The sequence below is a fragment of the Orcinus orca genome, chromosome 19, assembly GCF_937001465.1.
Source record: "Orcinus orca chromosome 19, mOrcOrc1.1, whole genome shotgun sequence".
Taxonomy (NCBI): Eukaryota; Metazoa; Chordata; class Mammalia; order Artiodactyla; family Delphinidae; genus Orcinus; species Orcinus orca.
Window position 1 is genome coordinate 3,216,818 of NC_064577.1, and position 25,229 is coordinate 3,242,046.

At 42.6% G+C, this 25,229-nt stretch overlaps 2 protein-coding genes across 2 annotated transcripts in view; one reads left to right on the forward strand and one right to left on the reverse strand.

The window, feature by feature from the left end:
- Window positions 1-3,601: 3,601 nt before the first annotated feature.
- The window catches only part of CRLF3 (cytokine receptor like factor 3), a 37,206-nt gene continuing 15,578 nt past the window's right edge, over window positions 3,602-25,229 (forward strand). Inside the window, exons 1-6 of the mRNA XM_004267167.4 lie at window positions 3,602-3,819; window positions 16,412-16,619; window positions 20,019-20,106; window positions 21,018-21,195; window positions 22,323-22,545; window positions 23,239-23,371. Coding sequence (XP_004267215.1) covers window positions 3,703-3,819; window positions 16,412-16,619; window positions 20,019-20,106; window positions 21,018-21,195; window positions 22,323-22,545; window positions 23,239-23,371 — 947 coding nt within the window. The 5' untranslated portion in view covers window positions 3,602-3,702. The remainder of the gene's footprint in view (window positions 3,820-16,411; window positions 16,620-20,018; window positions 20,107-21,017; window positions 21,196-22,322; window positions 22,546-23,238; window positions 23,372-25,229) is intronic.
- LOC101284565 (40S ribosomal protein S27-like) lies at window positions 24,813-25,147 on the reverse strand. Its single transcript, XM_004267168.4, has one exon. It carries the CDS (start codon window positions 25,120-25,122, stop codon window positions 24,868-24,870), a length of 255 nt encoding a protein of 84 aa, XP_004267216.1. The 5' UTR covers window positions 25,123-25,147; the 3' UTR covers window positions 24,813-24,867.

Here is a 25,229-nt window from a genome sequence, read left to right on the forward strand (position 1 = left end):
GGGACTACTCTTCGTTGTGGTGCGTAGGCTTCTCATTACGGTGGCTTCTCTTGCTGTGGAGCATGGGCTCTAGGTGCGCAGGCTTCAGTAGTTGTGGCATGTGGGCTCAGTAGTTGTGGCTCACGGGCTCTAGAGTGCAGGCTCGGTAGTTGTGGCGCACGGGCTTAGTTGCTCCGCGGCATGTGGGATCTTCCCGGACCAGGGCTCGAACCTGTGTCCCCTGCATTAGCAGGCGGATTCCCAACCACTGTACCACCAGGGAAGCCTGGCAATTATATTCTTATCGTAAATAAATCAATTAGCAAGTCCTTTGTTTCTTTTTTTTTTTTTTTTTTGCGGTACGCGGGCCTCTCACTGTTGTGGCCTCTCCCATTGCGGAGCACAGGCTCCAGACGCGCAGGCTCAGCGGCCATGGCTCACGGGCCCAGCCGCTCCGTGGCATGTGGGATCTTCCCGGACTGGGGCACGAACCCGCGTCACCTGCAGCGGCAGGCGGACTCTCAACCACTGTGCCACCAGGGAAGCCCAAGTCCTTTGTTTCTTGTAGCATGAGGAGTCTGTGCCTCTGAATCTGCTCACCTCTGGGTACTCTTGAAATTCAGGTCAGTGCTAGACTAATGTGGTGACACGGAGATTAAAAACTCTGTAAAGCCCTGTCTGATGGCCTGCTGGCTTCTGTCATCACCACCTCTAGATCAGTCTTCCTCTCTGTTATTGACCAGGGCATTTATTCTTCAGAAACTTGTGCTCTAAAGTTAAAAAAAATAAAAAATAAAAATATTTCGAGCCTGTGGACACAGTTTTACAGCTTTTCTTCAGTTTTCTTCGTGTTATTTTTATGGGTAGTATGGATATATTAGATACACATTTCCTGCCTCCCATCAGTTAGTAGGTCAAGGAAATAAAGTTGAATGAGACTAAGATTGGTAGCTTGTCTTTATGGAAGTTTTCCTTTTAATTTTTTTTTTTTTTAAATTTCACTTAGTAAAGCTTTCTGGAGTGGGAGCCAATTCTGTTCAATTAGCTTTAGAGAGCTCACAGAACATATCATGTTGGAGAACAATTAATAAATCCTGTTTTTTACTGACTCAATGTGTGTCCAAACTCTCCTGTTCCCTTAAACCATTTGCCTATCTTTCCCCCTGCTTTCACTGTCAAAACTCCATACAAGGGCTTCCCTGGTGGCACAGTGGTTAAGAATCCACCTTCCAATGCAGGGGACACGGGTTCGAGCCCTGGTCTGGGAAGATCCCACATGTCGCGGAGCAACTAAGCCCGTGAGCCACAACTACTGAGCCTGCACTCTAGAGCCCGCGAGCCACAACTACTGAGCCCACGTGCTGCAACTACTGAAGCCCGGGTGCCTACAGCCCGTGCTCCGCAACAAGAGAAGCCACCGCAATGAGAAGCCCGTCCGCCGCAACGAAGAGTAGTCCCCACTTACCGCAACTAGAGAAAGCCTGCGCGCAGCAACGAAGACTCAACACAGCCAAAAATAAATAAATTAAAAACAAACAAACAAACAAAACCCCACAAAACTCTGTAAAAGCTAACATCCTAATTCAAGTCTCCATCATATCATAACTAGACTAACGCCATTTAGTTCTGCCTATTTACTCCCCTCTAGTTATCTCATGCATATTCATTTCACTGAACAAATATTTATTGAGAATTTACAGTATGCCAACCCCTGCCTTACCTTAAGACAAACCGAAGTCCCACCTCTCTATCATTTATCTTCCTAAAACATTGTTTTGCAAATGTCACTGCACATGCAAAAATCTTTAATGTCTATTCATTAAAGTCAAAGCTTCTTAACCTGAACTCCAGGGCCCTTACTTTTCTCTTAACTTCATCTCCCAATATATTATTCCGTCCTTCCTCTCCAGGCAAAGTGGTCTGCTCCTCCTTCCTTACACAATCCATTTATATTCCTGTCTGCAAGTCCTTATACCCTTTCCTTAGTTTTATCTTACCTGGGGTGCCTTTACTTACTCCTTTTTGTTTAGTTAATGCCTTGATTCATTCCACAGGTATTTGTTGAGAATCTACTGAGTGGCTTGCTACTCAGGATAAAGATAATCTCCCATTTTCTCCAGAAGAGCCTTCATTTTCTAAACTTCTCTAATTTCAAGTGTCATTTACTTAGCACCAAACAATGTGGTAGAAAGAGCTTTAGTCTGGCCCAAGAAAACTGCAATCTAGCCTCTAGCACAGATTAATTGTGTAACCTTGAGACAATCACTGTTCTGTTTTTGTTTCCTGGGGAGGCAACTCTACCATCCTCGGCCAGGGGTCAGCAAACTATGGCCAGAGGGGAGAAGCGGGGAGGGATATACTGGGAGATTGGGATTGACATATACACACTAGGATATATAAAACAGATAACTAGTAAGGACCTACTGGATAGCACAGGGAACTCTACTCAATACACTGTAATGGCCTATATGGAAAAGAATCTAAAAAAGAGTGGATATAGGTATATGTATAACTGATTCACTTTGCTGTACACCTGAAACTAACACAACATTGTAAATCAACTATACTCCAGTAAAAACTTTAAAAAAACAAAAACCAAAAAACTATGGCCAAGGCCACATCTGACCCACCACCTGCTTTTGTATGACCCCTGAACGAAGAATGGTTTTCACCTTTTTAAGTAGTTGAAAAAAGATGCAAAGAGGGCTTCCCTGGTGGCGCAGTGGTTGAGAGTTCGCCTGCCGATGCAGGGGACATGGGTTCGTGCCCCGGTCCAGGAAGATCCCACATGCCGTGGAGCGGGTGGTCCCGTGAGCCATGGTCGCTGAGCCTGCGCGTCCGGACCCTGTGCTCCGCGACGGGAAAGGCCACAACACTGAGAGGCCCGCGTACCAAAAACAAAACAGAAAAAGATGCAAAGAATATTTTGTGACATGTGACAATTATGTGACATTCAAATTTGTGTCCGTAAGTTTTATTAGCACACGGTCACGCCCATTTATTCACTATATTGCAACAGAGGCCTTATGGCCCACCGAGCTCCACATTTTCAATTACCTGGCCCACACAGGAAAGTTTGATAACATCCGCCTTGCAGCTCTGCCAGGATTGAGGTACCTACTACTGGCCCACGCTTAGGCCTCTGTCTTGGCTCCCTCATTAGACTACGAGCTTCTGGGTGATGGGGGCCTTTGATTCCTGTGAGCGTGGTGCCTGATTCACAGTAACCTCCTAAAACACTAGCCACTGCAGGGATGCTCGTTTACTAGGCAGGTAGGACAATGATGATTCAAGACCCATCCGGGCTGAAATCCCAACGGCTTGAAATCCCGACGGCTTGAGAAAGTTGATTCTCCTCTCTGTCCCACAGTTTTCTCCTCTGTGGGATAGAGGTGCAAGGAGGCCTCGTAGTGAGGCCAGAATAAGATAAGGTGCGGGAAGCACTTCGTGAGGTGTAGTCATTAATCTTTCCCTAGCTCCGTGCGTGCCCCGAGGAAGCATCACTGGCAGGTGCTGCTTGGGAGCTGAGCTGAGACCAGCTGGTCCTGCAGCGCGAGAGGCTCCCGGCCCCGGACGCACGTTGAGCTGTCAATCAAGGCCGCCGTGGGGCGGGGCGGGGCGGTGCTTCCGCCTGCGCGTGGCCGCTCGGGGCCGCTCGGCGGCGCTCGGGACAGTCGCGAGCCGCGCCCGCAGCCGCCGGCCGCGCGGCCGGACGAGGGGACGATGGAGCTGGAGCCCGAGCTGCTGCTGCAGGAGGCCCGCGAGAGCGTGGAGGCGGCGCAGAGCTACCGGCGGGAGCTAGGCCAGAGGCTGCAGGGGCTGCGGGAGGCGCGGAGGCAGGTCGGAGGGCCGCGCCCGCAGGGGCGCTGTGGGCCCCGGGGAGGGCGCGGGGTGCCAGGCGATGGGCGAGGGCACGGAGGGCTGCGAGGGGCGGGAGTGTCCGGAAACTCTGAAGGGAGGAGGGAAGCGTCTCTGAAGGTTCGGGAGACCTGGCAGGGTCTGGGAATGGGGAGGTGGGTTCTGCGGGGGGGTGGGGGGGTGGGGGAGGGGGACGGAGGGTCTTAAGAGGAAGGGGCAAATTTGGGGGATAGAGGGAGAGTGTGAGGGGAGTACCCTAAGCTGTGTGGGGCGGTGTCGGGGATGCGATGGGGTCCGCGGTTGGGGGGAGTGAGGGACCAGAGCAAAAACCGAGGGCGTCACAGAGGGTAGTGAAGATTGAGAGAGTTGGGGGAGGTGGAGATTCTTTGGAAAACCTACCTTGTGGATGGAGAGCGATTTTAGAGAGCGTGAGGAAAATGTGTAGCAGTGACTTGGGGAGAGCTCAAAGTGGAGGCGGAATGGACAGTGGAAGGGATGTACTAAGGAGAGACAGGAGTGGAGGAGTAGTAACGTTAACACTAAATGAATGGAAGTGATGTCAAAGTAGTATTTAGTATCTCATATGATCTTGAATGCATTAAAAAATCATGTAGCGGGATCCCATTCTAGAGGGTTTGGATTTTAAGGTGAAGCTATGTTGGAAGGGCAAAAGAAGGAAAATGAAGCCTCTGGGGGATGGGATACAAAAGCGTAGGGAAATGGAAAAACAGATTTAAAGAGAGAAGTGTTGAAAGGAGAAGCTAAATATACTTTTAAGTGACGGCAGTTATCTGCTCCATGGGGACCTGGTTATCAAAGATAAAGGAACGCCACATGGTTTCTCTACACCCTGGAACATATACAGAAAAAGATATAACCCACTGCCAATGTGCAGGAGGACAGATAATCCTCAAGCTACTATTAATTCAGGTGCTTAATAAGTGCTTTTTGAGTCAGTGGGATTCCGTTTGAGTGGAATCATTTGAGTGAGTGGGATTTTTCAACATCACTTTTGTTATTAATATATATTGTCATCCTAGTAACTCCCATGCTGCACAGAATCTGAAAATTACAACTGGTAGAATAGTGCCCTTGGATATTCTCATCATTAAGGATACTCAACATGCTTTAGGTTTTATACATTTAAAAATCCTTGTAGATTTTAAATGTAGGCCAGGCATCTTTTGTAGTTTAGTAGCAAATCTGGGAGCAAGATCTAGATATGGTAATCCTGATTTGACGAATGCTTTTTAAGGCCTTCCAATATATTCATTTTGATTTCCACTTGAAAACACCTGCGTTATTCCTTCTGCTGTTTTGAAATAGAGGTTCTAAATCTAGGGCATATTTAAAAAGAGATTAAAGTATCTCTTATTATATGATTAATGTTGCAGCCAATTAAGATGTCATATATGAATGAGACTATTGTTTAACTGCATCAAGGATTAAGAAACAGAGGTGATGCTAAATGAATGAGCTTAGCACCTGGGAGAAGTGCTTATTACTTTCTCGTGTGATATTGAACACATTAAAACAATTTAGTATGATCTCATCCTGAATGGTTTAGTATTGTTTCCAAACCTACATTCTTTTAAATTCTATGTCCAAAAATTTAAAGACAGAACATACTTTCCTATAACTTAGTGGAGTTTGGTATGGGGTTTTGTTTTGTTTTTGAGGACCATTGTCTTGTGCTTGAAACAGAAGACACTAAGAGAACATCCATTAGCTTAGGTTCTTAATGACATTGCCTTCGGACTAGACTGAGTAATGTCATACTGTTGTGAACTGAAGTGTGTTTTGTGCCGGTGCCAGTTACAACAGCTTCTAGTTCTAAAAGCTTTAATTCTTCCTCAAAGCTAATTCCAGTGGGTTGTACACGTTTGGGTTTGTAGAATAAGTCCTCTGTCAGCTTGCATTTTAAGGAAGGTCAGTGTTACAAAAATGTTATCAAAATAAGCAGCTGCTTTTGTTTAGTGGTTAGGATATTTTTAGGGTTCCAGTCATTTTCAGAATAACTACATAAAATATATGGCTTTTCAGTCAAAGATTTTGTATCAGGGAAGGATGAGAGAGTAGAGAGGAAAGATACTCCCTTTGTGTATATTTTTTACTTGCCGATTTTGTTTCCTTTTGGCATAGGATTTTTAAAAAAATTGATATGTAATTTACGTACCATAAATTCATACCTTAAAATGTACAATTCAGCAGTTTTAGTGTATTTGCAAAGTTGTGCAACCGTCACCACTAATTCCAGAACATTTTCATCACCCCAAAAAGAAATCCCGTACCTGTTAGCTGTCACTCTTCCAGCCCCTGATAACCACTAAACTACTCTCTGTCTCTATTTGGATTTGCCAATTTTGGACATGTCATATAAATGGAACCATACTGTCTGTGGCCCCTTGTGGCTGGCTTCTTTGACTTAGGCATAATGTTTTCAAGGTTCATCCATGAGGTAGCATGTAGCTGTACTTTAGTCCTTTTTGTGGCTGCATAATATTTGTTGTGTGGATATACCATATTTTATTTATCCATTCATCAACTGATAGATATTTGGGTTATTTTTACTTTTTGGCTCTTATGAATAATCTTGGTGTGAACATTCATGTACAAGTTTTCGTGTAGACATGTTTTCAGTTCTTTTAGTACTTAGGAATTGCTGGGTCGTGTGGTAACTCTTTGTTTAACCTTTTCAAGAACTCTTGGCATACTTTTTATCTTTGCTTTTGTTTCTTACCCTTTAAACGTCTCTCATGAAATTTGCCTCCTGTTAGGAAATCATGGCTACGAAAATTTAGAAGGAACAAGAGTTTTTTACTGTCAATCTTTTAGTGTGAAAAACAACTGGCAGCATGTAGCAGTTTCTCTTCTTGTGGTTAAGTTTAAGCCCTACCCTCTGTCTTCAGAGAAAAGGAAGTTCTGTGTAGGAATGAAGGGTAGTCTGTAACTCCTACTGTTTGAATACGTTAAAGACTAGAGAGATGTTCGTTGTCTTCAGGAAATCAGATAATCTTTACAGTCAGCCTGGAGTAACTGATGTTGAAATCATTAGGAATAGTTCTGTATAGCTCCCTGGAATCCTTGGTATTAAGATGTAAATACCAAAGAAATTAACTTCAACCCTCCTTAAATACTCATTTGTTCATTTACTCAATAAATATGCACTGGGTGCGTTCTGTGGGTCAGAGATACTTCTAGGTCCTAGAAATGCTGTGGGTAGGGAAACAGCATTGCTCTCACAGATTTACTCTTTCCTTTGGTGGCTAGTCATTAGACTCTAAAACCTAAAAACAAAACAGGAGAAATCTAAATTCTTGAGTATTCATTTTTAGATTTCAGTTCCATTGTGTTGTTCATCCCTTGTTAACTTCTACAGGTTGACTTTCCTGCTTGTTGTAAGTAGAGATAGCTGATCAGGGTGTCACGTAGTGTGTCAGCTGACCAGTCAGATATGCCTCAAAGAGTGACACTAGTTTGATGACATTGCCACTGTCCAGGACCTAGTCTTTAAGCCTTGCAGGTCCAGAAACTCCATGTTTGTACATTATCAAAGGAGGATTAGTTTGAGGTACTGGAGGTGCCAACAGTGAGAAATACCAATATTCTAGTCTGTGTACAGTTATAATTTACTCTAAAATGAACTGTTGGCCTTCATGTGCCTTTAATTAATGTGATTCAGTGTCTGTAGGGGCGTTGACAAGAGCAAGTCTCTGCTCTTTCAGAGTAAAGGGCCAGATCCTGGTGCCTAATTAAGACACTGGCGAGGACCCTGCCCAGCTCTGGGCAGTGGTGTCCCTTTGATCGTTGCTACTACAAGTGTGGTCCACGACCGCAGCAGGGTCATCCTGACCTGAGAGCTTGTGAAGAATGCAGGAATCGGGCCCCCCCTAGACCTGGTGAATCATCATCAGGTGTGATGTGTATGCACATTAAAAATAGAGGCACAGTGCCTTAGAGGATACCATTAACTCTTCATCAGCTCTCTACCGATTTATGTAGTTTATCCTGAACCGTAGGTGTGTTGTTGTAAACTGCTGTGGTTTATCCTCAAGATTAAAACGCTGTTTGAAATAGCATGGATTTAGATAATTATGCAGTGACAGACAAGTGAATAATTGACGATCTCAAGCCAGCACTTGCCCTAGTGTGTCTTAACATCTGTATTGTGACAATTTGTCTCTCATAGTATTTTTTTAAAATTTATTTATTTTATTTATTTTTATTTTTGGCTGCGTTGAGTCTTCGTTGCTGCACCTGGGCTTTTTCTAGTTGGAGCGAGCGGGGGCTACCCTTCATTGAGGTGCCCGGGCTTCTCATTGCAGTGGTTCTCTTATTGCGGAGCACGGGCTCTAGGCACGCAGGCCTCAGTAGTTGTGGCTCGCAGGCTCTAGAGTGCAGGCTCGGTAGTTGTGGCGCATGGGCTTAGTTGCTCCGCAGCATGTGGGATCTTCTCAGACCAGGGCTCGAACCTGTGTCCCCTGCCTTGGCAGGTGGATCCTCAACCACTGCATCACCAGAGAAGCCCTCTCATAGTATTTTGTTTTCAATTTTTTAATAGTTGATTTCAGATAATTTTTTGAAGATCTTATTAGGAACTTTGATATTCCTAATGTACAATACCAGGTTCTCCATAGATTATTATTCTCACAGGATTTGAAAACACGTAGCATACTAGTTAAAGACTGGAACAGATAGAGAACTAGTGGGGGGAAAAAGTTATTTCAGAAAACCAGGGCAGGAAGTCTTAGTAGCTCAGCAAAGAAAAGAAAGCTGTTATTGCTTCTTTTATCTCCCACTTCCCCTTCTGTTACCCGTTTTCAAAACAGTCCAAAAAATCTGTTTGAAAATAATCTGTTACTGCAGTAGTACTTAAAATGCCCCTATTATAGTGTCCTAAGAAAAGGTTAAATCTGGAGCTGGGGAAAACCAAGAACAGATGAAATAATCTGAAAATCACCCATAATTCTACTCCTTACAGACAACCACTGTTAGCATTTTGGTGTATCCTTCTAGACATATTATTTTGCCAAATTGAAAGACTGCTGTATATGCAACTTTATATTTGTTGTTTTCTTTTGGTTAGCATATCATAAGCATTATGAAAAATTTCCCACGTACAGCCTAATTTTTAATGCAGAGGTGAATAGTCTGTTACATAGGTACTTACGGAGCATTTGTTGGTGGTAGGCTGAAAACGTATTGGCTCAAATATGCCAAAATACTGGAAGCAAAACTCTAGAAGCAACACTAAATAATCAACTACCAAGGGAAAAAAAAAGCTGCACATATATTTGTGTGCAAAAACCACATATTTACATTGGCTTTTCAGTCGTCCTTTTTTAAGTCTTTTCACAAATTGTCTTTAAACACGACACTCTGAAAGCTGCTTGTTGAGTCCAAACCTCACTTGAAATGTAGGATATAAATGAGAATTTAAACAAGCATTCAGAATCTATAATGTTAACCTCAAAAAGTGTGTGAGTGTCACAGAGGAACCCAGTTTCTCTCTGTGTAGAATTTTTTTTCAATATAGAGTGTAATGTAAATTTAAATTTGATAGAGAACTGTTCTTATTACTAGAAACCTGGTAAATAATATGGCTAATTTGTGATCTAAAGACAAACAAATGTAGGGCAGACTTTTTTAAATTTTTATTTTAAAATTTTTTTGGCCACACTGCATGACTTGTGGGATCTTAGTTCCCCAACCAGGGATCGAACCCGGGCCCCTGGGCCCTGGCAGTGAAAGCGCCGAGTCCTAACCACTGGACCACCAGGGAATTCCTGGGACAGGCTTTTATTTTTGAGGGGTATCCATGAATCATTTATATTTGCAGTTATTTTACTTTTTTTGCATTTGCCCCTATTAGGTGTGAGACCTTGAGAAGCTTAACTTTCCTGACGCCTCACTTCCCTATCTGTACAATGTAGATAAGGATAGTACCTACTTTACTTGGCCAGTGTGGGAATTAAAATGAGAAATGTATGTAAAACGTTTAGCACGATGCCTGGGACATATGAACTGCTTAATAAATACTAGCCATAGAAATAATGCCACCAAATATTATTATTATTCAAGGTGACCTCCCCTACTTCTCCAACTGGTAACTTATTCTTTAAATGTCTCCTACTCTCTTTCCCAGCAGAATGACCTTTTTGAGCTCTGATGGGTTTGTGGCTGTCTCACTTACATAAGGACTTAGTACTTTTTACTATAGTTACATGTGCATGCAACTGTCTCCTTTACTAGAATGATAGTTTTTTGAGGTCAGGATCATGCCTTATTCATCTTTATAACCCCAGTTCCTGGCACTAGACCTCAATAAATATAGAATGAATGCCTTTATGAATGTTGTGGGTGTGATTTTGCAGACATTCTTTTTAGATTGTTCGTAGTCTTGATTATAGGCACCCTATTCACTAATGCAGATAAGCAAGAATTGAACATTTGTTTTATCATGATTTGGTTATTTGTCACTACATAATAAACTATGCCAAAGCATAATGGCTTAAAAGGCAACAATTTGCTTAGTGTTCGGGGGATTAACCAGGGCTCAGTTGGGCAGTTCTGATTTTGCTGGCAGCTCTCATGTAATTGCAGTCAGATGGCAGCTGAGGCTGGAATGTTCAAGATAGAACATTTACTTACCTGTGTGGAGCCTTAAGTAGTAGCAGGACTCAGTTGGAATGCTGGCATGGCTGAGCCTGGATGCCAAGCTCTCTCCCTCCCACACTCTTCCTCCCACCCCTCTCACTCTTCTCCCCCTTCCACTTGTTCTCTCAGGAAAGATAGCCATGCTTCTTTTTTTTTTTTTTTTTTTTAGATTAATTAATTTATTTTTGGCTGCGTTGGGTCTTTGTTGCTGCACGCGGGCTTTCTCTAGTTGTGTTGAGTGGGAGCTACTCTTCATTGCGGTGCGCGGGCTTCTCGTTGCGGTGGCTTCTCTCATTGTGGAGCATGGGCTCTAGGCACACGGGCTTCAGGAGTTGTGGCTCGCGGGCTCTGGAGCACAGGCTCAGTACTTGTGGTGCACGGGCTTTGTTGCTCCACGGCATGTGGGATCTTCCTGGACCAGGGCTTGAACCCATGTCCCCTGCATTGGCAGGCAGATTCTTAACCACTGCGCCACCAGGGAAGCCCCGATAGCCGTACTTCTTACACAGTGGCTCAGGAATTCTTGCAGTGCAGAAGTAGAAGTTGCCAAGTAGTCTTAAGGCTGAGGCCTGGAGCTGGCACAGCTCAGTTCCACTCTATAATGATGCACATGTGACTGCATTGCTAGTCACCAGCCCAGCCTCCTGTCCAGGGGAGAGGTCTGCATGAGGATATGAGTACCACAAGGCATGGTTCCTGGTTCATTGGGGCCATTAATGTAACAGACTACCGAGTAATATAATCAAGATTTTCTTTTTAAAAGTTTTAATAAGCATGTTTTAAAAAAACATAACTGTAGGGACTTCCTTAGTAGTCCAGTGGTTAAGACTCCACGCTGCCAATGCAGGGGCCCGGGTTTGATCCCTGGTCAGGGAACTAGATCCTGCATACCGCAACTAAGACCCAGTGCAGCCAAATAAATAAATGAATATTTTTTAAAAAAACAGAAAGCCTAACTTGTAAGAGACAAGAAGGAAATGTAGCAGCACATATGAGTCCATACACAAAGCAGACAGTTCAGATTTCCTGCCACTTGACTAGCTTTTCATCGGGTTGTGGTAGAATTTAAATGAGACCATGGGTATAAGTTCCTGGTACACAGTAGGTGTTCAGTAGGTGGGAGGTGCTGTTGTATTGTTATTATTGCCATTGTATTTTTAATGACTAATATCTTGGTGTCAGTGTGAAGACACATAGCTAATGCAGTACATTTCATATGAACTGAGAAGAAACATTTTGGTTAGCTTCTTCCATTTCAGTTGACTATTTTTTATCTTTGTCTTTTATTTTTGATCCCTATGTTCTTGTTAGCTAATAGTGTGTAAAGACAGTCTCTAATTTTAAAATAGTTTTAGTTAGTTTCCTGTAAACAAAACAATTGGGAAAATAAATTCTTAGATTACCCTTGGAGGATAAAAATTCTTTTCTTCTATAAAGTCATGAAAATGCATGTTTCAGAGGAGGTAGAGGAGATTCCAGTTACTTAATTTCCTGAAACACACACATATTATGTTGTGTTATAGATAGAGCAACTGCATATTGCCACTTAAGACCAGAGGTGTCTTAAATCAGATTCTAGGTAGGTTTTATGACATTTTAGTAGCTAAACTCTAGAAAATATCAGTCACTGTTGTCTTGGAGGGCTGTGAAGTATATATTTTCTAGGCTTTTGCATGGCTTAGTATTGATGCATAATCTTGATGACTTTTTGGCATTTTGAGAACTCATCCTCATGTTAAAACTTTAAAAATACAGTTGCTTTGGAATTAGAGTCAACTGCAGTGGAAACTTTGTAAATAAGATTTAATGGTCTGTTACAGGAGAGGTTTTAGTAGAAAATTCGTTCTGAATATTGTTAATCAACATAAACAATGTATATTACAGTTTCCCTTCTGAGACCTTGAGTTGTATATCATTTGTATTTTTCTTAAATGTACTTTGTTACAAACCATCACAGTTGTTTTGCCCTGAGTGGTTGTCTACCACATTTTTTTTTTAACATCTTTATTGGAGTATAATTGCTTTACAATGTTGTGTTAGTTTCTGCTGTATAACAAAGTGTATCAGCTATATGTATACATATATCCCCATATTCCCTCCCTCTTGCATCTCCCTCCCTTGTACTGTTGGTGGGAATGTAAATTGATACAGCCACTATGGAGAGCAGTATGGAGGTTCCTTAAAAAAATAAAAATAGAACTACCATATGACCCAGCAGTCCCACTACTGGGCATATACCCTGAGAAACTTCGTAATTCAGAAAGACATGCACCCCAGTGTTCACTGCAGCACTATTTACAATAGCCAGGACATGGAAGCAACCTAAGTGTCCATCGACAGATGAATGGATAAAGAAGATGTGGCACATATATCCAATGGAATATTAGTTAGCCATGAAAAGAAATGAAATTGAGTTATTTGTAGTGAGGTGGATGGTCCTAGAGTCTGTCATACAGAGTGAAGTAAGTCAGAAAGAGAAAGACAGATACCATATGCTGACACATATATGGAATCTACCACATGATTCTTTATGCAAGGACAAGAAATACACATTGCAGCAGGAAATGTCTTCATCCAATACATAATTTACCGGTTTATGGGAATGCTTTAAAATGGGGTCTGTAAGCACTAACCAGCTTGGTGTAGTGGACAGACCATGGTCCTTGGAGTTGCACTGTTTCTGGCACTGGGAAGCTGTGGGGAAGTTATTTGACTTCCTTGAGCTTTACTTTCTTCAACGTAGACAATACAGACCTACCTCTCAGTGTTGGGAAGATTGAGTGAGCTATAACACTCAATGGACCATGGTGCCACCTCAAATATGAAGAAATTCACTCAGCAGCAAAGTTTGCATTTTAAAATTAGTTTTATTAAAAGCCAAGCGAATGAACTTGATTAGTTACATGATTCAATTAAAGGTGACTGTGGCTTTGAATTATGAACTGTTTCAGGGAGAAGAAAATGATGCCAAGGTAGTGTCAAGTTTGGAACAGCAGTGGTCGGGAATCTATGAACAAAAAGGAGTCAAATTTATAATGAAATTGCGGGAGGTGGATTTGGAAATGGATTCTCCCCTCGCTGGCCCTCTCACTGCTTTGTGCTCACACACTTCCTTTTTTTCTGAGGTTCTGAAACAAAAACAAAACGTAGTGGAGCTCTGCAGCAGTTGAAGGAGCTTTTGAATTCTTCCTAAAGAGGAAATTGACTTTACCTAACTAATGCACTTCCTGTGTGTGCGGTGTCCGCTGAAGAGGGAGATAGGACCTCACTGGTACAGCGCTCGACTGCAGAATTTCCTCCCGGTGGTGAGGGTGCGCCAACACATTGTCTTCATTTACTCTGGTATCTGTAAGGCCGGTATGAATCACCTGGGGATCTTGTTACCAATGCAGCTTCTGATCCAGTAATTCTGGGTGGGGCCTGAGATTTTGCATTTCTAACAATATTCCAGGTGAGATATATCAAAATCATAAGGCATTCTTTTCCTGGTTCTTTTTAAAAGGTCTTAAAAACATACACGATTAACTTAATTTCATTGAACATTTATTTGCTAGGTGCTATGTACGTTAGGGCCTGATTCTCAAGGATCCCACAGTTGGTGGTGCACCAGATCAAGGAGATTTTGAATATACCTGCCCCCTGATTTTTTTTAAACTTCGTCTTGGGTTTAGAAGTTCTCTAGTAACTTTACAGAGATTAGTTAACAATTAAACTTAAATTAGGATTTCTCTTTTTCTTTATGATTTAAGAAATTCTTTCACTTACCGCACATATACCATCATAACTTACATTAATGTCAAAAGGGGAAAAAAATTGTTTCTGTGATCTCCTCACCCCAGCCAATCAAACCATTTTTTTTTTCCTGTGTTTCTTTGTAGTCCTTAGACGTGGGCATCTTTTGTTTTTACATGGTTGTGAACATTTCTGGACAACAGTTTTGTATTGTTTTCAATTTTAGTGTTAGAGAATAGAAAGTTTTCTAAATTTCTCTATTAACTGTTGAAATATTATACTTTATCCATATTTTGATATGTTCTTTTCTTGGTGTATTTTTCTGGGATGTCAAATGCTCTTGCTAAGATCAAGTTAGCAAAGGGTTAGGGTAGTAAACATAACATGTCTTAGGAAACTAATATAATATCTGCAACGTAAAGTATGAGTTTGCTTTAATTCAACTGAATGTTTGGCTTATAGTTAGAATTTTCCTGTTAAGTGAGAAAAAGTGAATTGTGTCTTATCTGTATTCTTAAAAAAAAAAATCCGGTGTCTATATAGACAACTGACTTGTTTTCAGAATATCTGTGAGATGTAAAGATTTTCCTGTTATATCTTCTAGAACAGCTGTTCTTAATATGGGCTCTGTGGACCTAGGGTAGTGTCTCTCAGAGTGTGGGCTGCAGAGTCACAGGTGTGCTTGTGAAAAAGAACTCTGCCCATACGCTCCTCCAGCCCCTTCTCCAAGCTGGTTCTGGAATGGAGCCCTGCCATCTAAACTATAACAGGATGCAATTGTATGATACGTGATTCTTCTGCAAAGCAAGTTTCAGAATTACTGCTCTGAGTGAGCCATGGTTGGGATCTGAGGGAATTTGCAATCTCTGAAATTCAATAAATGTCTTTTGGGTAGGGTTTATTCATTTTTCTGGGAAGAAGGTTCATAAACCTCTCATTAAGATTCGCAAAGAGGACCATGACTGAAAAAGGATGAAGTCATTGTCCCAGAAGGTGTGTTTTTCATGAACATCTGTCTTCTGCCTCCTCTGAACCTTTTGGATTGTGAATAAATTCTTAGTTTTCTTTTACCATAATGCGGGCATGTTGTCCATGAAGTGATTTTTTTGGTATTGTGTTTTTTTTTATAGCTATTCTTCCTTTTTTTAATATAAATTTATTTATTTATTTGGCTGTGTTCTGTCTTCGTTGCGGTGCGCAGGCTTCTTATCGCGGTGGCTTCTTTAGTTGCAGAGCACGGGCTCTAGGCGCGCGGGCTTAAGTAGCTGTGGTATGTGGGCTCAGAAGTTGTGGCTTGTGGGCTCTAGGGCGCAGGCTCACTAGTTGTGGTGCACGGGCTTAGTTGCTCCGCAGCATGTGGGATCTTCCCGGACCAGGGCTCGAACCTGTATCCCCTGCTTTGGCAGGCGGATTCCTAACCCCTGTGCCACCAGGGAAGTTCCTGTATTGTGGTTTTTTTTTTTTTTCTTTTTTCTTTTTTTTTGTGGTACGCGGGCCTCTCGCTGTTGTGGCCTCTCCCGTTGCGGAGCACAGGCTCCAGATGCGCAGGCTCAGCGGCCACGGCTCACGGGCCCAGCCGCTCAGCGGCATGTGGGATCTTCCCGGACCAGGGCACGAACCCGTGTCCCCTGCATCGGCAGGCGGACTCTCAACCACTGCGCCACCAGGGAAGCCCAATGTATTGTGGTTTTTTAATCTACCGTTTCTTTATTGCTTTTCAGTAAAATGAATTTTAATTTCTTAATTTAAATTTTTTTTGGTACTGAAACGTATTATTTCTGAGAACTACTTTGTGCAGATAATATTTATTTCTAACATTTATTTATTGAGAACAAGTGTGCCCGTTATTCTACCAAGTGCGGTACATAGACTATTTTTATTTAATCCTTGCAGCAACTCCATGAAGCGAGCATTGTTATACTCATTTGACAAATAAGGGAATTGAGGCATGATGTGTTTAATTAACTTAGCCAGATTGACATAGTTGTGAATGATGGGACCATTCTGTCTCACCTGAAGGCCACCTCTATGGAAGTCTGCCCGTTTGCACAAATGAATCACATTTGTTTTATCATTGAATGGAAGGTGATGGTTGTGTAGTGCCTTGAGATTATTAGGGGTGATGCCTGTGGGTTAGCCTCTTCTAGAGATTCTGATTCTGAGTTTTTATGTCATTTCTTTTCAGATCAAAGAGAGTGCATCCCAGACGAGAGATGTCCTCAAACAGCATTTTAACGATTTGAAAGGAACCCTTGGGAAGCTCCTGGATGAGCGATTGGTGACCCTTTTGCAAGAGGTGGACACCATTGAACAGGAGACCATTAAACCACTAGATGACTGCCAGAAGCTGATAGAGCACGGAGTTAACACTGCAGCGGACTTAGTCCAAGAAGGTGGGGAGGGCTTCCCTGGTGGCACAGTGGTTGAGAGTCCGCCTGCCGATGCAGGGAACGCGGGTTCGTGCCCCGGTCCGGGAGGATCCCACATGCCATGGAGCGGCTGGGTGCGTGAGCCATGGCCGCTGAGCCTGCGCGTCCGGAGCCTGTGCTCCGCAATGGGAGAGACCACAACAGTGAGAGGCCCGCGTACCGCAAAAAAAAAAAAAAAAAAAGAAGGTGGGGAGTCCAGGGAGCCTGTTAAACGCAGCACATTCAGATCGACACTGCTGGTATCTCAGGGTTCCAACAGGCTTCCTGCCACCTGTGGGGTGCTTAGGCTATGCATACCTTGGGACAGTTTGTGATACAGGATGACAGGTGTACAGTGAGGTATCCTAGGGTAAATGCAATTAATGTACTAATTATAATCATTTACAAAATACGGAGTAAATTATAATCATTTACAAAATAAGGATTTTTCTCATGGTTCTGTTAACACAGTGATTTTACGGTCATTTTGAGTCTGTTCACATATTTTTCGGAGTGTCAATGGTCTATAGGATTTAATGCCATCATTCTTTTTAGAGATTAACGAGTAGGATTGGTGTTTACTCCTGAAATTGCACTGGTTATATCCCTTACTTTAGTCAGTTATTTTGGTTAAATCATGCTCGGTTCTTGCCTTGCTGCCTTCCTGTCTCCACATCTACCTACCTCCCCTCCTTCCCTCCTGTAGGTCTTTGTCAGGTACATTAAATAAAAAGGTAATAAGTTCTGCCCTTTGGGGTTCACAGCCCAGTGAGAGAAGCACACACGATGAGAGAGATCTAAGACCTCACGGGAGCACAGAAGGGGAAACGCTTACCTCTGGAAGAGTGTAGGATGGCTTTCTATAGGAGGAGTTCCACCGAGGCTTGAAGAAATTCATCAAGCAGACAAAGGAAGAAAAGGAGGTCACAGCACGATTGGAAGTAGAAGTAACGTCAAGAGTAAAGTGAATGGCATATCTGGGAGATATTGAATGCAGTATTTTAGGCAGCAGAGTTACACAGATTTGCATTTTTTAAAAACGACACTGCCCACAGTTTGGAGACTGTGTTAGAGGTTGTAAGGAAGTAAAAGTGACCGATGAGGAAGTTGTGGCAGCAGTCAGATAGGCAGCGATGGGAGACGGTGACAGGTGAAGATGAAGCAGAGCTGGTTTTAAGATTTTTCGGAGGGACTTCCCTGGTGGCGCAGTGGTTAAGAATCTGCCTGCCACTGCAGGGGACATGGGTTCCATCCCTGGTCCGGGAAGATCCCACATGCCGCAGAGCAACGAAGCCCGTGCGCCACAACTACTGAGCCTGCGCTCTAGAGCCCGTGAGCCACAACTACAGAGCCCACACACCACAGCTTCTGAAGCCCATGCACCTAGAACCCATGCTCTGCAACAAGAGAAGCCACCGCAGTGAGAAGCCTGTGCACTGCAATGAAGAGTAGCCCCTCATTCACCTCAACTAGAGAAAGCCCACGTGCAGCAACAAAGCCAAAAATGAATGAATGAATAAATAAATATAAAATTAAAAAAAAAGATATTTTGGAGATAGAATTAATGGTGATCTTACTGAGCCATAAGTGTTGATTATTGGTGATTGCCTGGTTATAGGATGGAGGAGAAAGAGAAGAATTTAGGATGACCCAACCCAGCGTGATTTTAGACGACCGGTGAATTGTGCCGTTGACTGACACAGAACGTGAAGGGGGAGGGTGGGTAGTTAGACAGTTGGTTTGGGGTATGTTAGTTCAAGGTGCCGGAGATGCCAGGAGTTGGGAATGTGGGTGTGATGCTTAGGAGAGAGATCATACCTTGAGATGTCAATATGGCAGTGAATGGTGTGTATGTCACCTCTGAATCCATGGGAATAAGTAAAATCATCAAGAGATAGTGTACAATATGAGAAGAGAAGGCTACAGAAGGTGGGACTCTGAGGGACGTCAGTATTTAAAAGGGCGTTGAGGAAAAAGGATCCAGGGAAGGAGACTGAATACCATTGGTTCTTTGATGAGTGCTGTGAGTGGCATAGGATGAAAAGTGTGCGTGGCTGGCTCCCAGCTCTGTCACTCCAGCTGGAAGTTAGTCCCCATTTTGGTCCCACTTAGAATATAGTACTAATGTTATCTTTACACACTAATTACATTTTTGTCTTATCTTCAAGGAGAAGTGTTTATTTGCCACTGACAATAACAGTGCCTTTGAGAAAATTATTTTTAGCAAGACTTCAGAATGTCTTTCCCTGGGCGCTTAGCATTTGGAAACAAACTCAGCGGCAGTTCAGCCCAGGTCAGGAGTGTATACCAATCACCACGACGCTTGACCAATGTTTTTATTTTAGAAAATAAATCCTTTGAGGCACATACATGCTTGTGGCAGCAACTGATTTTTTTTTAATAATTCAGAAATGTTTTAAATTTCAAACTTTTTCCTCCCCTCCCTTCCCGAGGGATTAAAAACTTATTTATGAAATTTTTAGGATTTTGAGGCAGTGTTCAGTGTGTCTGTTTTCCTTTTGGTAAGGGGGGAAGGTCATGTCATATGGTCTCAAAACACTTGAGTAACTCCAGGGTATACTGAGATGGGAAACAGTTCTAGTAGTGTTCTTGAGGGCTGTGGAAGGACAGAGATGTTGATCATTTTCTTATGACTTTATATAATATTTCCTTTATATGACCCTTCACCCTATTGCTTGTGTCAGGATAATATTTGCACTGACTCCTATTGGAGTTGATAAAGATTCTGTAGGGGAGATGGGAAGAGGTCCCTGGGACTTATGCCTTGCATAAAATTGGTTGACAAACCAAGTTTCCATTTGTAGAGCAGAATCTTTCATCTCTGGCAGAATGTTGTCATTGTGTACTCCCTTCCTCTTGTGTTTAACCTTAAAGTCGTTTCTAAAATAGTTTCTTATTTATTTATTTATTTGTTTGTTTATTTTTGGCTGCATTGGGTCTTCATTGCTGCACGCGGGCTTTCTCTAGTTGCGACGAGCGAGGGCTACTCTTCGTTGTGGTGCGTGGGCCTCATTGCAGTGGCTTCTCTTTGTTGTGGAGCACGGGCTCTAGGTGTGCGGGCACAGTAGTTGTGGCACGCAGGCTCAGTAGTTGTGGCGCACAGGCTTAGTTGCTCCATGGCATGTGGGATCTTCCCAGGCAGGGGCTTGAACCCGTGTCCCCTGCATTGGCAGGCGGATTCTTAACCACTGCGCCACCAGGGAAGTCCCTAAAATAGTTTCTACGTTTACTTTTGGGGAATTTGTGACATCACTTAAGAATTGTTTTCAAGAGAACCAGAGACCCACTTAGACACGGGTTGTGTTGCTTAGTTTATAACGTGACCATTTTTCCCTGTACTAGTTCTCTTATTCCTGATTGTAGGTGAGATCGCCATTCTGGGTGGTGTAGGAGAACAGAATGAAAAACTGTGGAGCTTTACCAAAAAGGCCTCACACATCCAGTTGGACAGGTAAAAGTGTTAGTGTCTCTTGGGCTTAAGCTGTCTGCTTTTCTTTTTTTCTTTTCGCCTGTTAAAAATTCGGATTCAGGGATATAGAAAATGTATTTCTCAAGTTTTCACTGCCCATTACCAGTATTACTAGTATGAAATAGTTGTGATTGTAATCTCTGGTATAGAATTACTGCCGATTTTCTACAATCCTAATGTGTAAGAGAACTGTTAATTTAAAAAAATCTGAACAAAGTCATAGCTCAAACAACGAAGTCCTACTGTATAGCACAGGGAACTATATTCAATATCCTGTGATAAACCATAAGGGAAAAGAATATAAAAAAGAATGTATATATATGTATAACTGAATCACTTTGCTGTACAGCAGAAATGAACACGACAGTGTAAATCAACTACACTTCAATTAAAACAAACAAACCTGCGTCATAGCTCAGTAAACCAGATCTTTTGCTATAAACTTAACAATTGTGATCCTACCCATTTTCTCTCGTTCCTTTTATTTATTTGGGAAGAGAATTTTAATGTAATGTCTTGCAAAACCCCCACTGCCATTAGCATTATTTACTGGGGGCTTCTGCACTGTTACAGTATGTGACTGATCTACAGTATTTTTTGTTGGGGAATTGCGTGGCGGTCCAGCGGTTAGGACTCCATGCCTTCACTGCTGAGGGCCTGGGTTTGATCCCTGGTCTGAGAACTAAGATCCCACAAGCTGTGCAGCACGGCCAAAAATAAGTAAATAAAATAGTCCTTGTTATTTTTTAAAAAATTGAGATATAGTTGATTTACAGTGTTGTATACGTTTCAGGTGTACAGCATAGTGATTTGCAGTTTTTCAAGGCTATACTCCCTTGTATTTTTAACTCTCAGTTAAAAGCCTTATAAACACATGAGCTTTGTTTCCTCAGCTTACCAGAGGTGCCTTTACTGGTTGATGTGCCTTGCTTATCTGCTCAGTTGGATGACTCAATTCTTAACATAGTGAAAGACCATATTTTCAAGCATGGAACGGTAGCGTCTCGCCCACCAGTACAGATAGAAGAATTGATAGAGAAACCCGGAGGCATCATCGTACGATGGTGTAAGGTACGTAATTCAGGATTGTAGAAATGGCTTCAGCATTATGGATTTGAGAGTTGGGGGCCTTTACGATTTTTTTTTATTAGTTGCCTTTGAATGTCTTCTTCTCTGCATGAACAAAAGTGCCCTTTGCTTTACAACTAAGGTCACAGGGAACCTGAACTGAGGTAGCTCTTCCAGTTGGGAAAAACACTTTCGAAGGTACTTTATGAAATCTCTGTATCAAAATGTTTCCCATCACATATTTCCCAAACTTAACGCTTGGTGACTTGAGGATCGTTCAGAATTAGAAAAGTCAGAAGGTGATAGTGAATATTGGGTGTTGGATATTTTTCTGTTCAACACTGAACTAATACCTCTGAAATAAAGTTTTAAAGTATGGTTTTTTCACACTCTTAGCATTGCCAAAAATTTTGTATATTTAATCATATTATACGTGTGAATTACCATATTTTAGATAAAAACCATGTCCAGATGAGTCATGATGTCTCGGCTGTTGACAGATAACATCATTCAGAGGTGGGTGGTCAGCTTCTGGAAACTATTTTCTTTTTTTTTTGCGGTATGTGGGCCTCTCACTGTTGTGGCCTCTCCCATTGCGGAGCACAGGCTCCAGACGCGCAGGCTCAGCGGCCACGGCTCACAGGTCCAGCCGCTCCGCGGCATGTGGGATCTTCCCGGACCGGGGCACGAACCCGTGTCCCCTGCATCGGCATGTGGATTCTTAACCACTGTGCCACCAGGGAAGCCCTGTCTTCTATTAATTTTAAGGAGTCCTTTATATATTTCAGATATTAGCTCTCTCTTGGTTATATGAATAATGTAGTTTTGGGATACTTGTCTTTGAATTTTGAATGTCTTATCTTTGGCATTAATTGTTTAGAAGTCATGCCATTGCTTCAGAGGAAGCACATTTTCTTCATATCAGACTGGGGTTATAAAACACATGGTTCAATAAGGAAAACAAGGGAAATAATAATGGCACGTTTCCTCTGACCTTCCTGAGAAGAACCTGTATTCAGCATGTGGACCTGTATGCTTGGCCCCAAATGCTCCCATTCAAAGTTCCTAAGTAGTGATGCTGAGAGAAGTTATTCTCTGACGTTTACCTAACATAAAGCCTTTCTCCTCAGGTGGATGACGACTTTACCGCCCAAGATTACAGGCTCCAGTTCCGTAAATGTACTTCCAGTCATTTTGAGGACGTGTATGTAGGCTCTGAAACTGAATTCATAGTATTGCACATAGACCCCAATGTTGATTATCAGTTCAGAGTCTGCGCCCGAGGAGATGGCCGACAGGAGTGGAGTCCTTGGAGTGTCCCCCAGATAGGTCATTCCACGCTGGTGCCTCATGGTATGCTGTTGCCTTCTCACTCCTGAAGCTTAACTGTGTATGAGTACACGTATCCTGTGCTAAAGGCAGCACACTGACAACCCTTTTTCCTAAGGATAAACCCTGAATTGATGGAGAATAACATGGAATATGTCTTTTACTTCCTGCTCAAATTGCTTCATGTGAATTTTGAGAAATTTTCATTCGTTCTTATCTTCAGAGTCCCCGAATAGTGCCAGGCAGGATTATAAGCATCCCTAAAACCACAGAGTTTAAATATTGCATTAGAAGACTGCAACATTCGACCCAAACCTTCAACGTATATCTTGATAGAGGCTTTTTCTTAGAAGTCTTATAATCCAAAATTGACCTCTCCTATATAACTTTTTTTAAGGATTTAGAAAAAAAAAAAAAGATTTAGACTCAGTTAATTACTTCTTAATCAGGTTGGAATAAGCTCAAACGTGATTTTATTAGGTAAGAGATAACACTTATTTGATCTTCCTTGCCAAAAATGTGTAGGAAGAGACTGAAATCTTTCTTGTGATTGGTAGGATTGACCATGACACCCTGTCACTGAATTTTTCCTTTCATTGAACTTGCCCATGAACCCTAAGTAGCGTCTTCCACTTCCAAGTTTTATTTAATGTGCCTGTGTTGAAGATATTCCCCAAAAGATTCTAACAATTTACAATATCTTTGCTTTTTAAAAAGAGTGGACAGCTGGCTTTGAGGGGTACAGTCTGAGCAGTCGAAGAAACATAGCGCTTCGGAATGATGCTGAATCGTCCGGTGTTCTCTACTCCAGCGCTCCCACTTACTTCTGTGGGCAGACATTAACATTCAGGCAAGTGGATATTAAAAGATCTGTCTGTCATGCCTTAGGCAGTAAGTGAAGTACACAGAGCATCCATGAGCTTCGGATCAAAACAGTCCTGAGTTTATTCCGTCATTTCTAGGTAGTGTTACTTTGGAGCAATTTACTTGTTTCTCTTTGCTTCGCTTTTCTCGTATGTATTCACAGGGTTATTATGAGCATGAACTGAGATAATGGGTATAAAATGCCTTGCTTCTGCCTGATAAATAGTGTGTGTTCACTGTGTTTCTTTCTTCTTTCTTCTTGGTAAATAGAATACCTCTCAAAAATCAGTCTTAAGCGTTCAGAGGTCCCCAATTTTTTTTTTCTTTGTGAATCAATAAGAGCAAGTATCTGTGAGAGACAACCTATCAGAGTAAACACACTATATATATAGTCTCTATAAAATAAAATTGAAAGCGTGCCTCTCCTGCCGCCAATTAATTTTCTATTTCTTCATCCATTTCTTCCTGTATTAGAAAAATTTCCTTTTTCTTGTTTTCATGTTGTCTGAGATATATTCTCTGTGGTCCTATTTCTAAATAGCTTTTCCTAAAAACCAAAGCCCAAAATTTGATTTAGGAAAGTGAAGCTTGTCTGATGTTCACCATACACACCTCAGTGTAGGAAACTCTCCTCTAAGTTTTAAGGTGTGAGATCATAGGATTTTATTGTGAATGCTTGTTCCAAGTTCCTCTTGGTGTCAGTCCCTTGTTGTATAAGGCATGGAGTGTATCTGAAAGTTTTATCTAAGCTAGTGTTGCCATGTTCTCCACCAGCCAAGTCATTTGAACTGGCAGCATGATCAGAATGCACTAGTTTATGCTTTGTCTCTCTTTTTTTTTTTTTTTTTTTGGGCGGTACGCAGGCCTCTCACTGTTGTGGCCTCTCCCGTTGCGGAGCACAGGCTCCGGACACACAGGCTCAGCGGCCATGGCTTATGGGCCCAGCCGCTCCGCGGCATGTGGGATCTTCCCGGACCGGGGCACGAACCCGTGTCCCCTGCATCGGCAGGAGGACTCTCAACCACTGCGCCACCAGGAAAGCCCTCATTTTTTTAAAAAATAAATTTATTTATTTTAATTTTGGCTGTGTTGGGTCTTCATTGCTGTGCATGGGCTTTCTCTAGTTGTGGCCTGCAGGGGCTACTCTTCGTTGTGGTGCGTGCGCTTCTCATTGCCGTGGCTTCTCTTGTTGAGGAGTATGGACTCTAGGTGCGCAGGCTTCAGTAGTTGCAGCACGTGGGCTCGGTAGTTGTGGCTCGTGTGCTCTAGAGTGCAGGCTCAGTAGTTGTGGTGCACGGACTTAGTTGCTCTGCTGCATGTGGGATCTTCCCGGACCAGGGATTGAACCCATGTCCTCTGCGTTGGCAGGCGGATTCTTAACCACTGTGCCACCAGGGAAATCCCATTTGTCTCTTTTTTTTTGGACGTATCCAAAATGTGTTTATTGGGATGTTTTCCCATTCATCTTGATTCCCGGGGCTTTTAGTGCTGCTTCCATCTGAAGGAGCACCCTTCTGTAAGCCTTGCTTTTCCTCCTGTAGGCTGGCAGAGGACGGTAGAGCAGCCAACACACAAAACTACTGTTTGTGCATGGCTAAAGACGGTGGTGATTTTATAGTATCCTGGGCATTTCACATCCATGAAATAGGAATTGGGGCTCTGCACCAGGTGCTTCTTCTTGTGTTTCCTCTTCTCCTCTTCTGGAGAGGGATGGAGGAGAACCTTTGCGAGAGGCATGTTCTCGTGAGGAGGTCGTCACCATCAGAAACCTTGTCTCACTTTTGACACCTCCTCTCACCCCTCACGTTATGAAAAAAGAATAACTTATTAACCAGAAAAAACTA

Coding starts and splice junctions, on each gene's coding strand:
- LOC101284565 (XM_004267168.4), bottom strand. CDS start 25,122: ATGCCTCTCGCAAAGGTTCTCCTCCATCCCTCTCCAGAAGAGGAGAAG.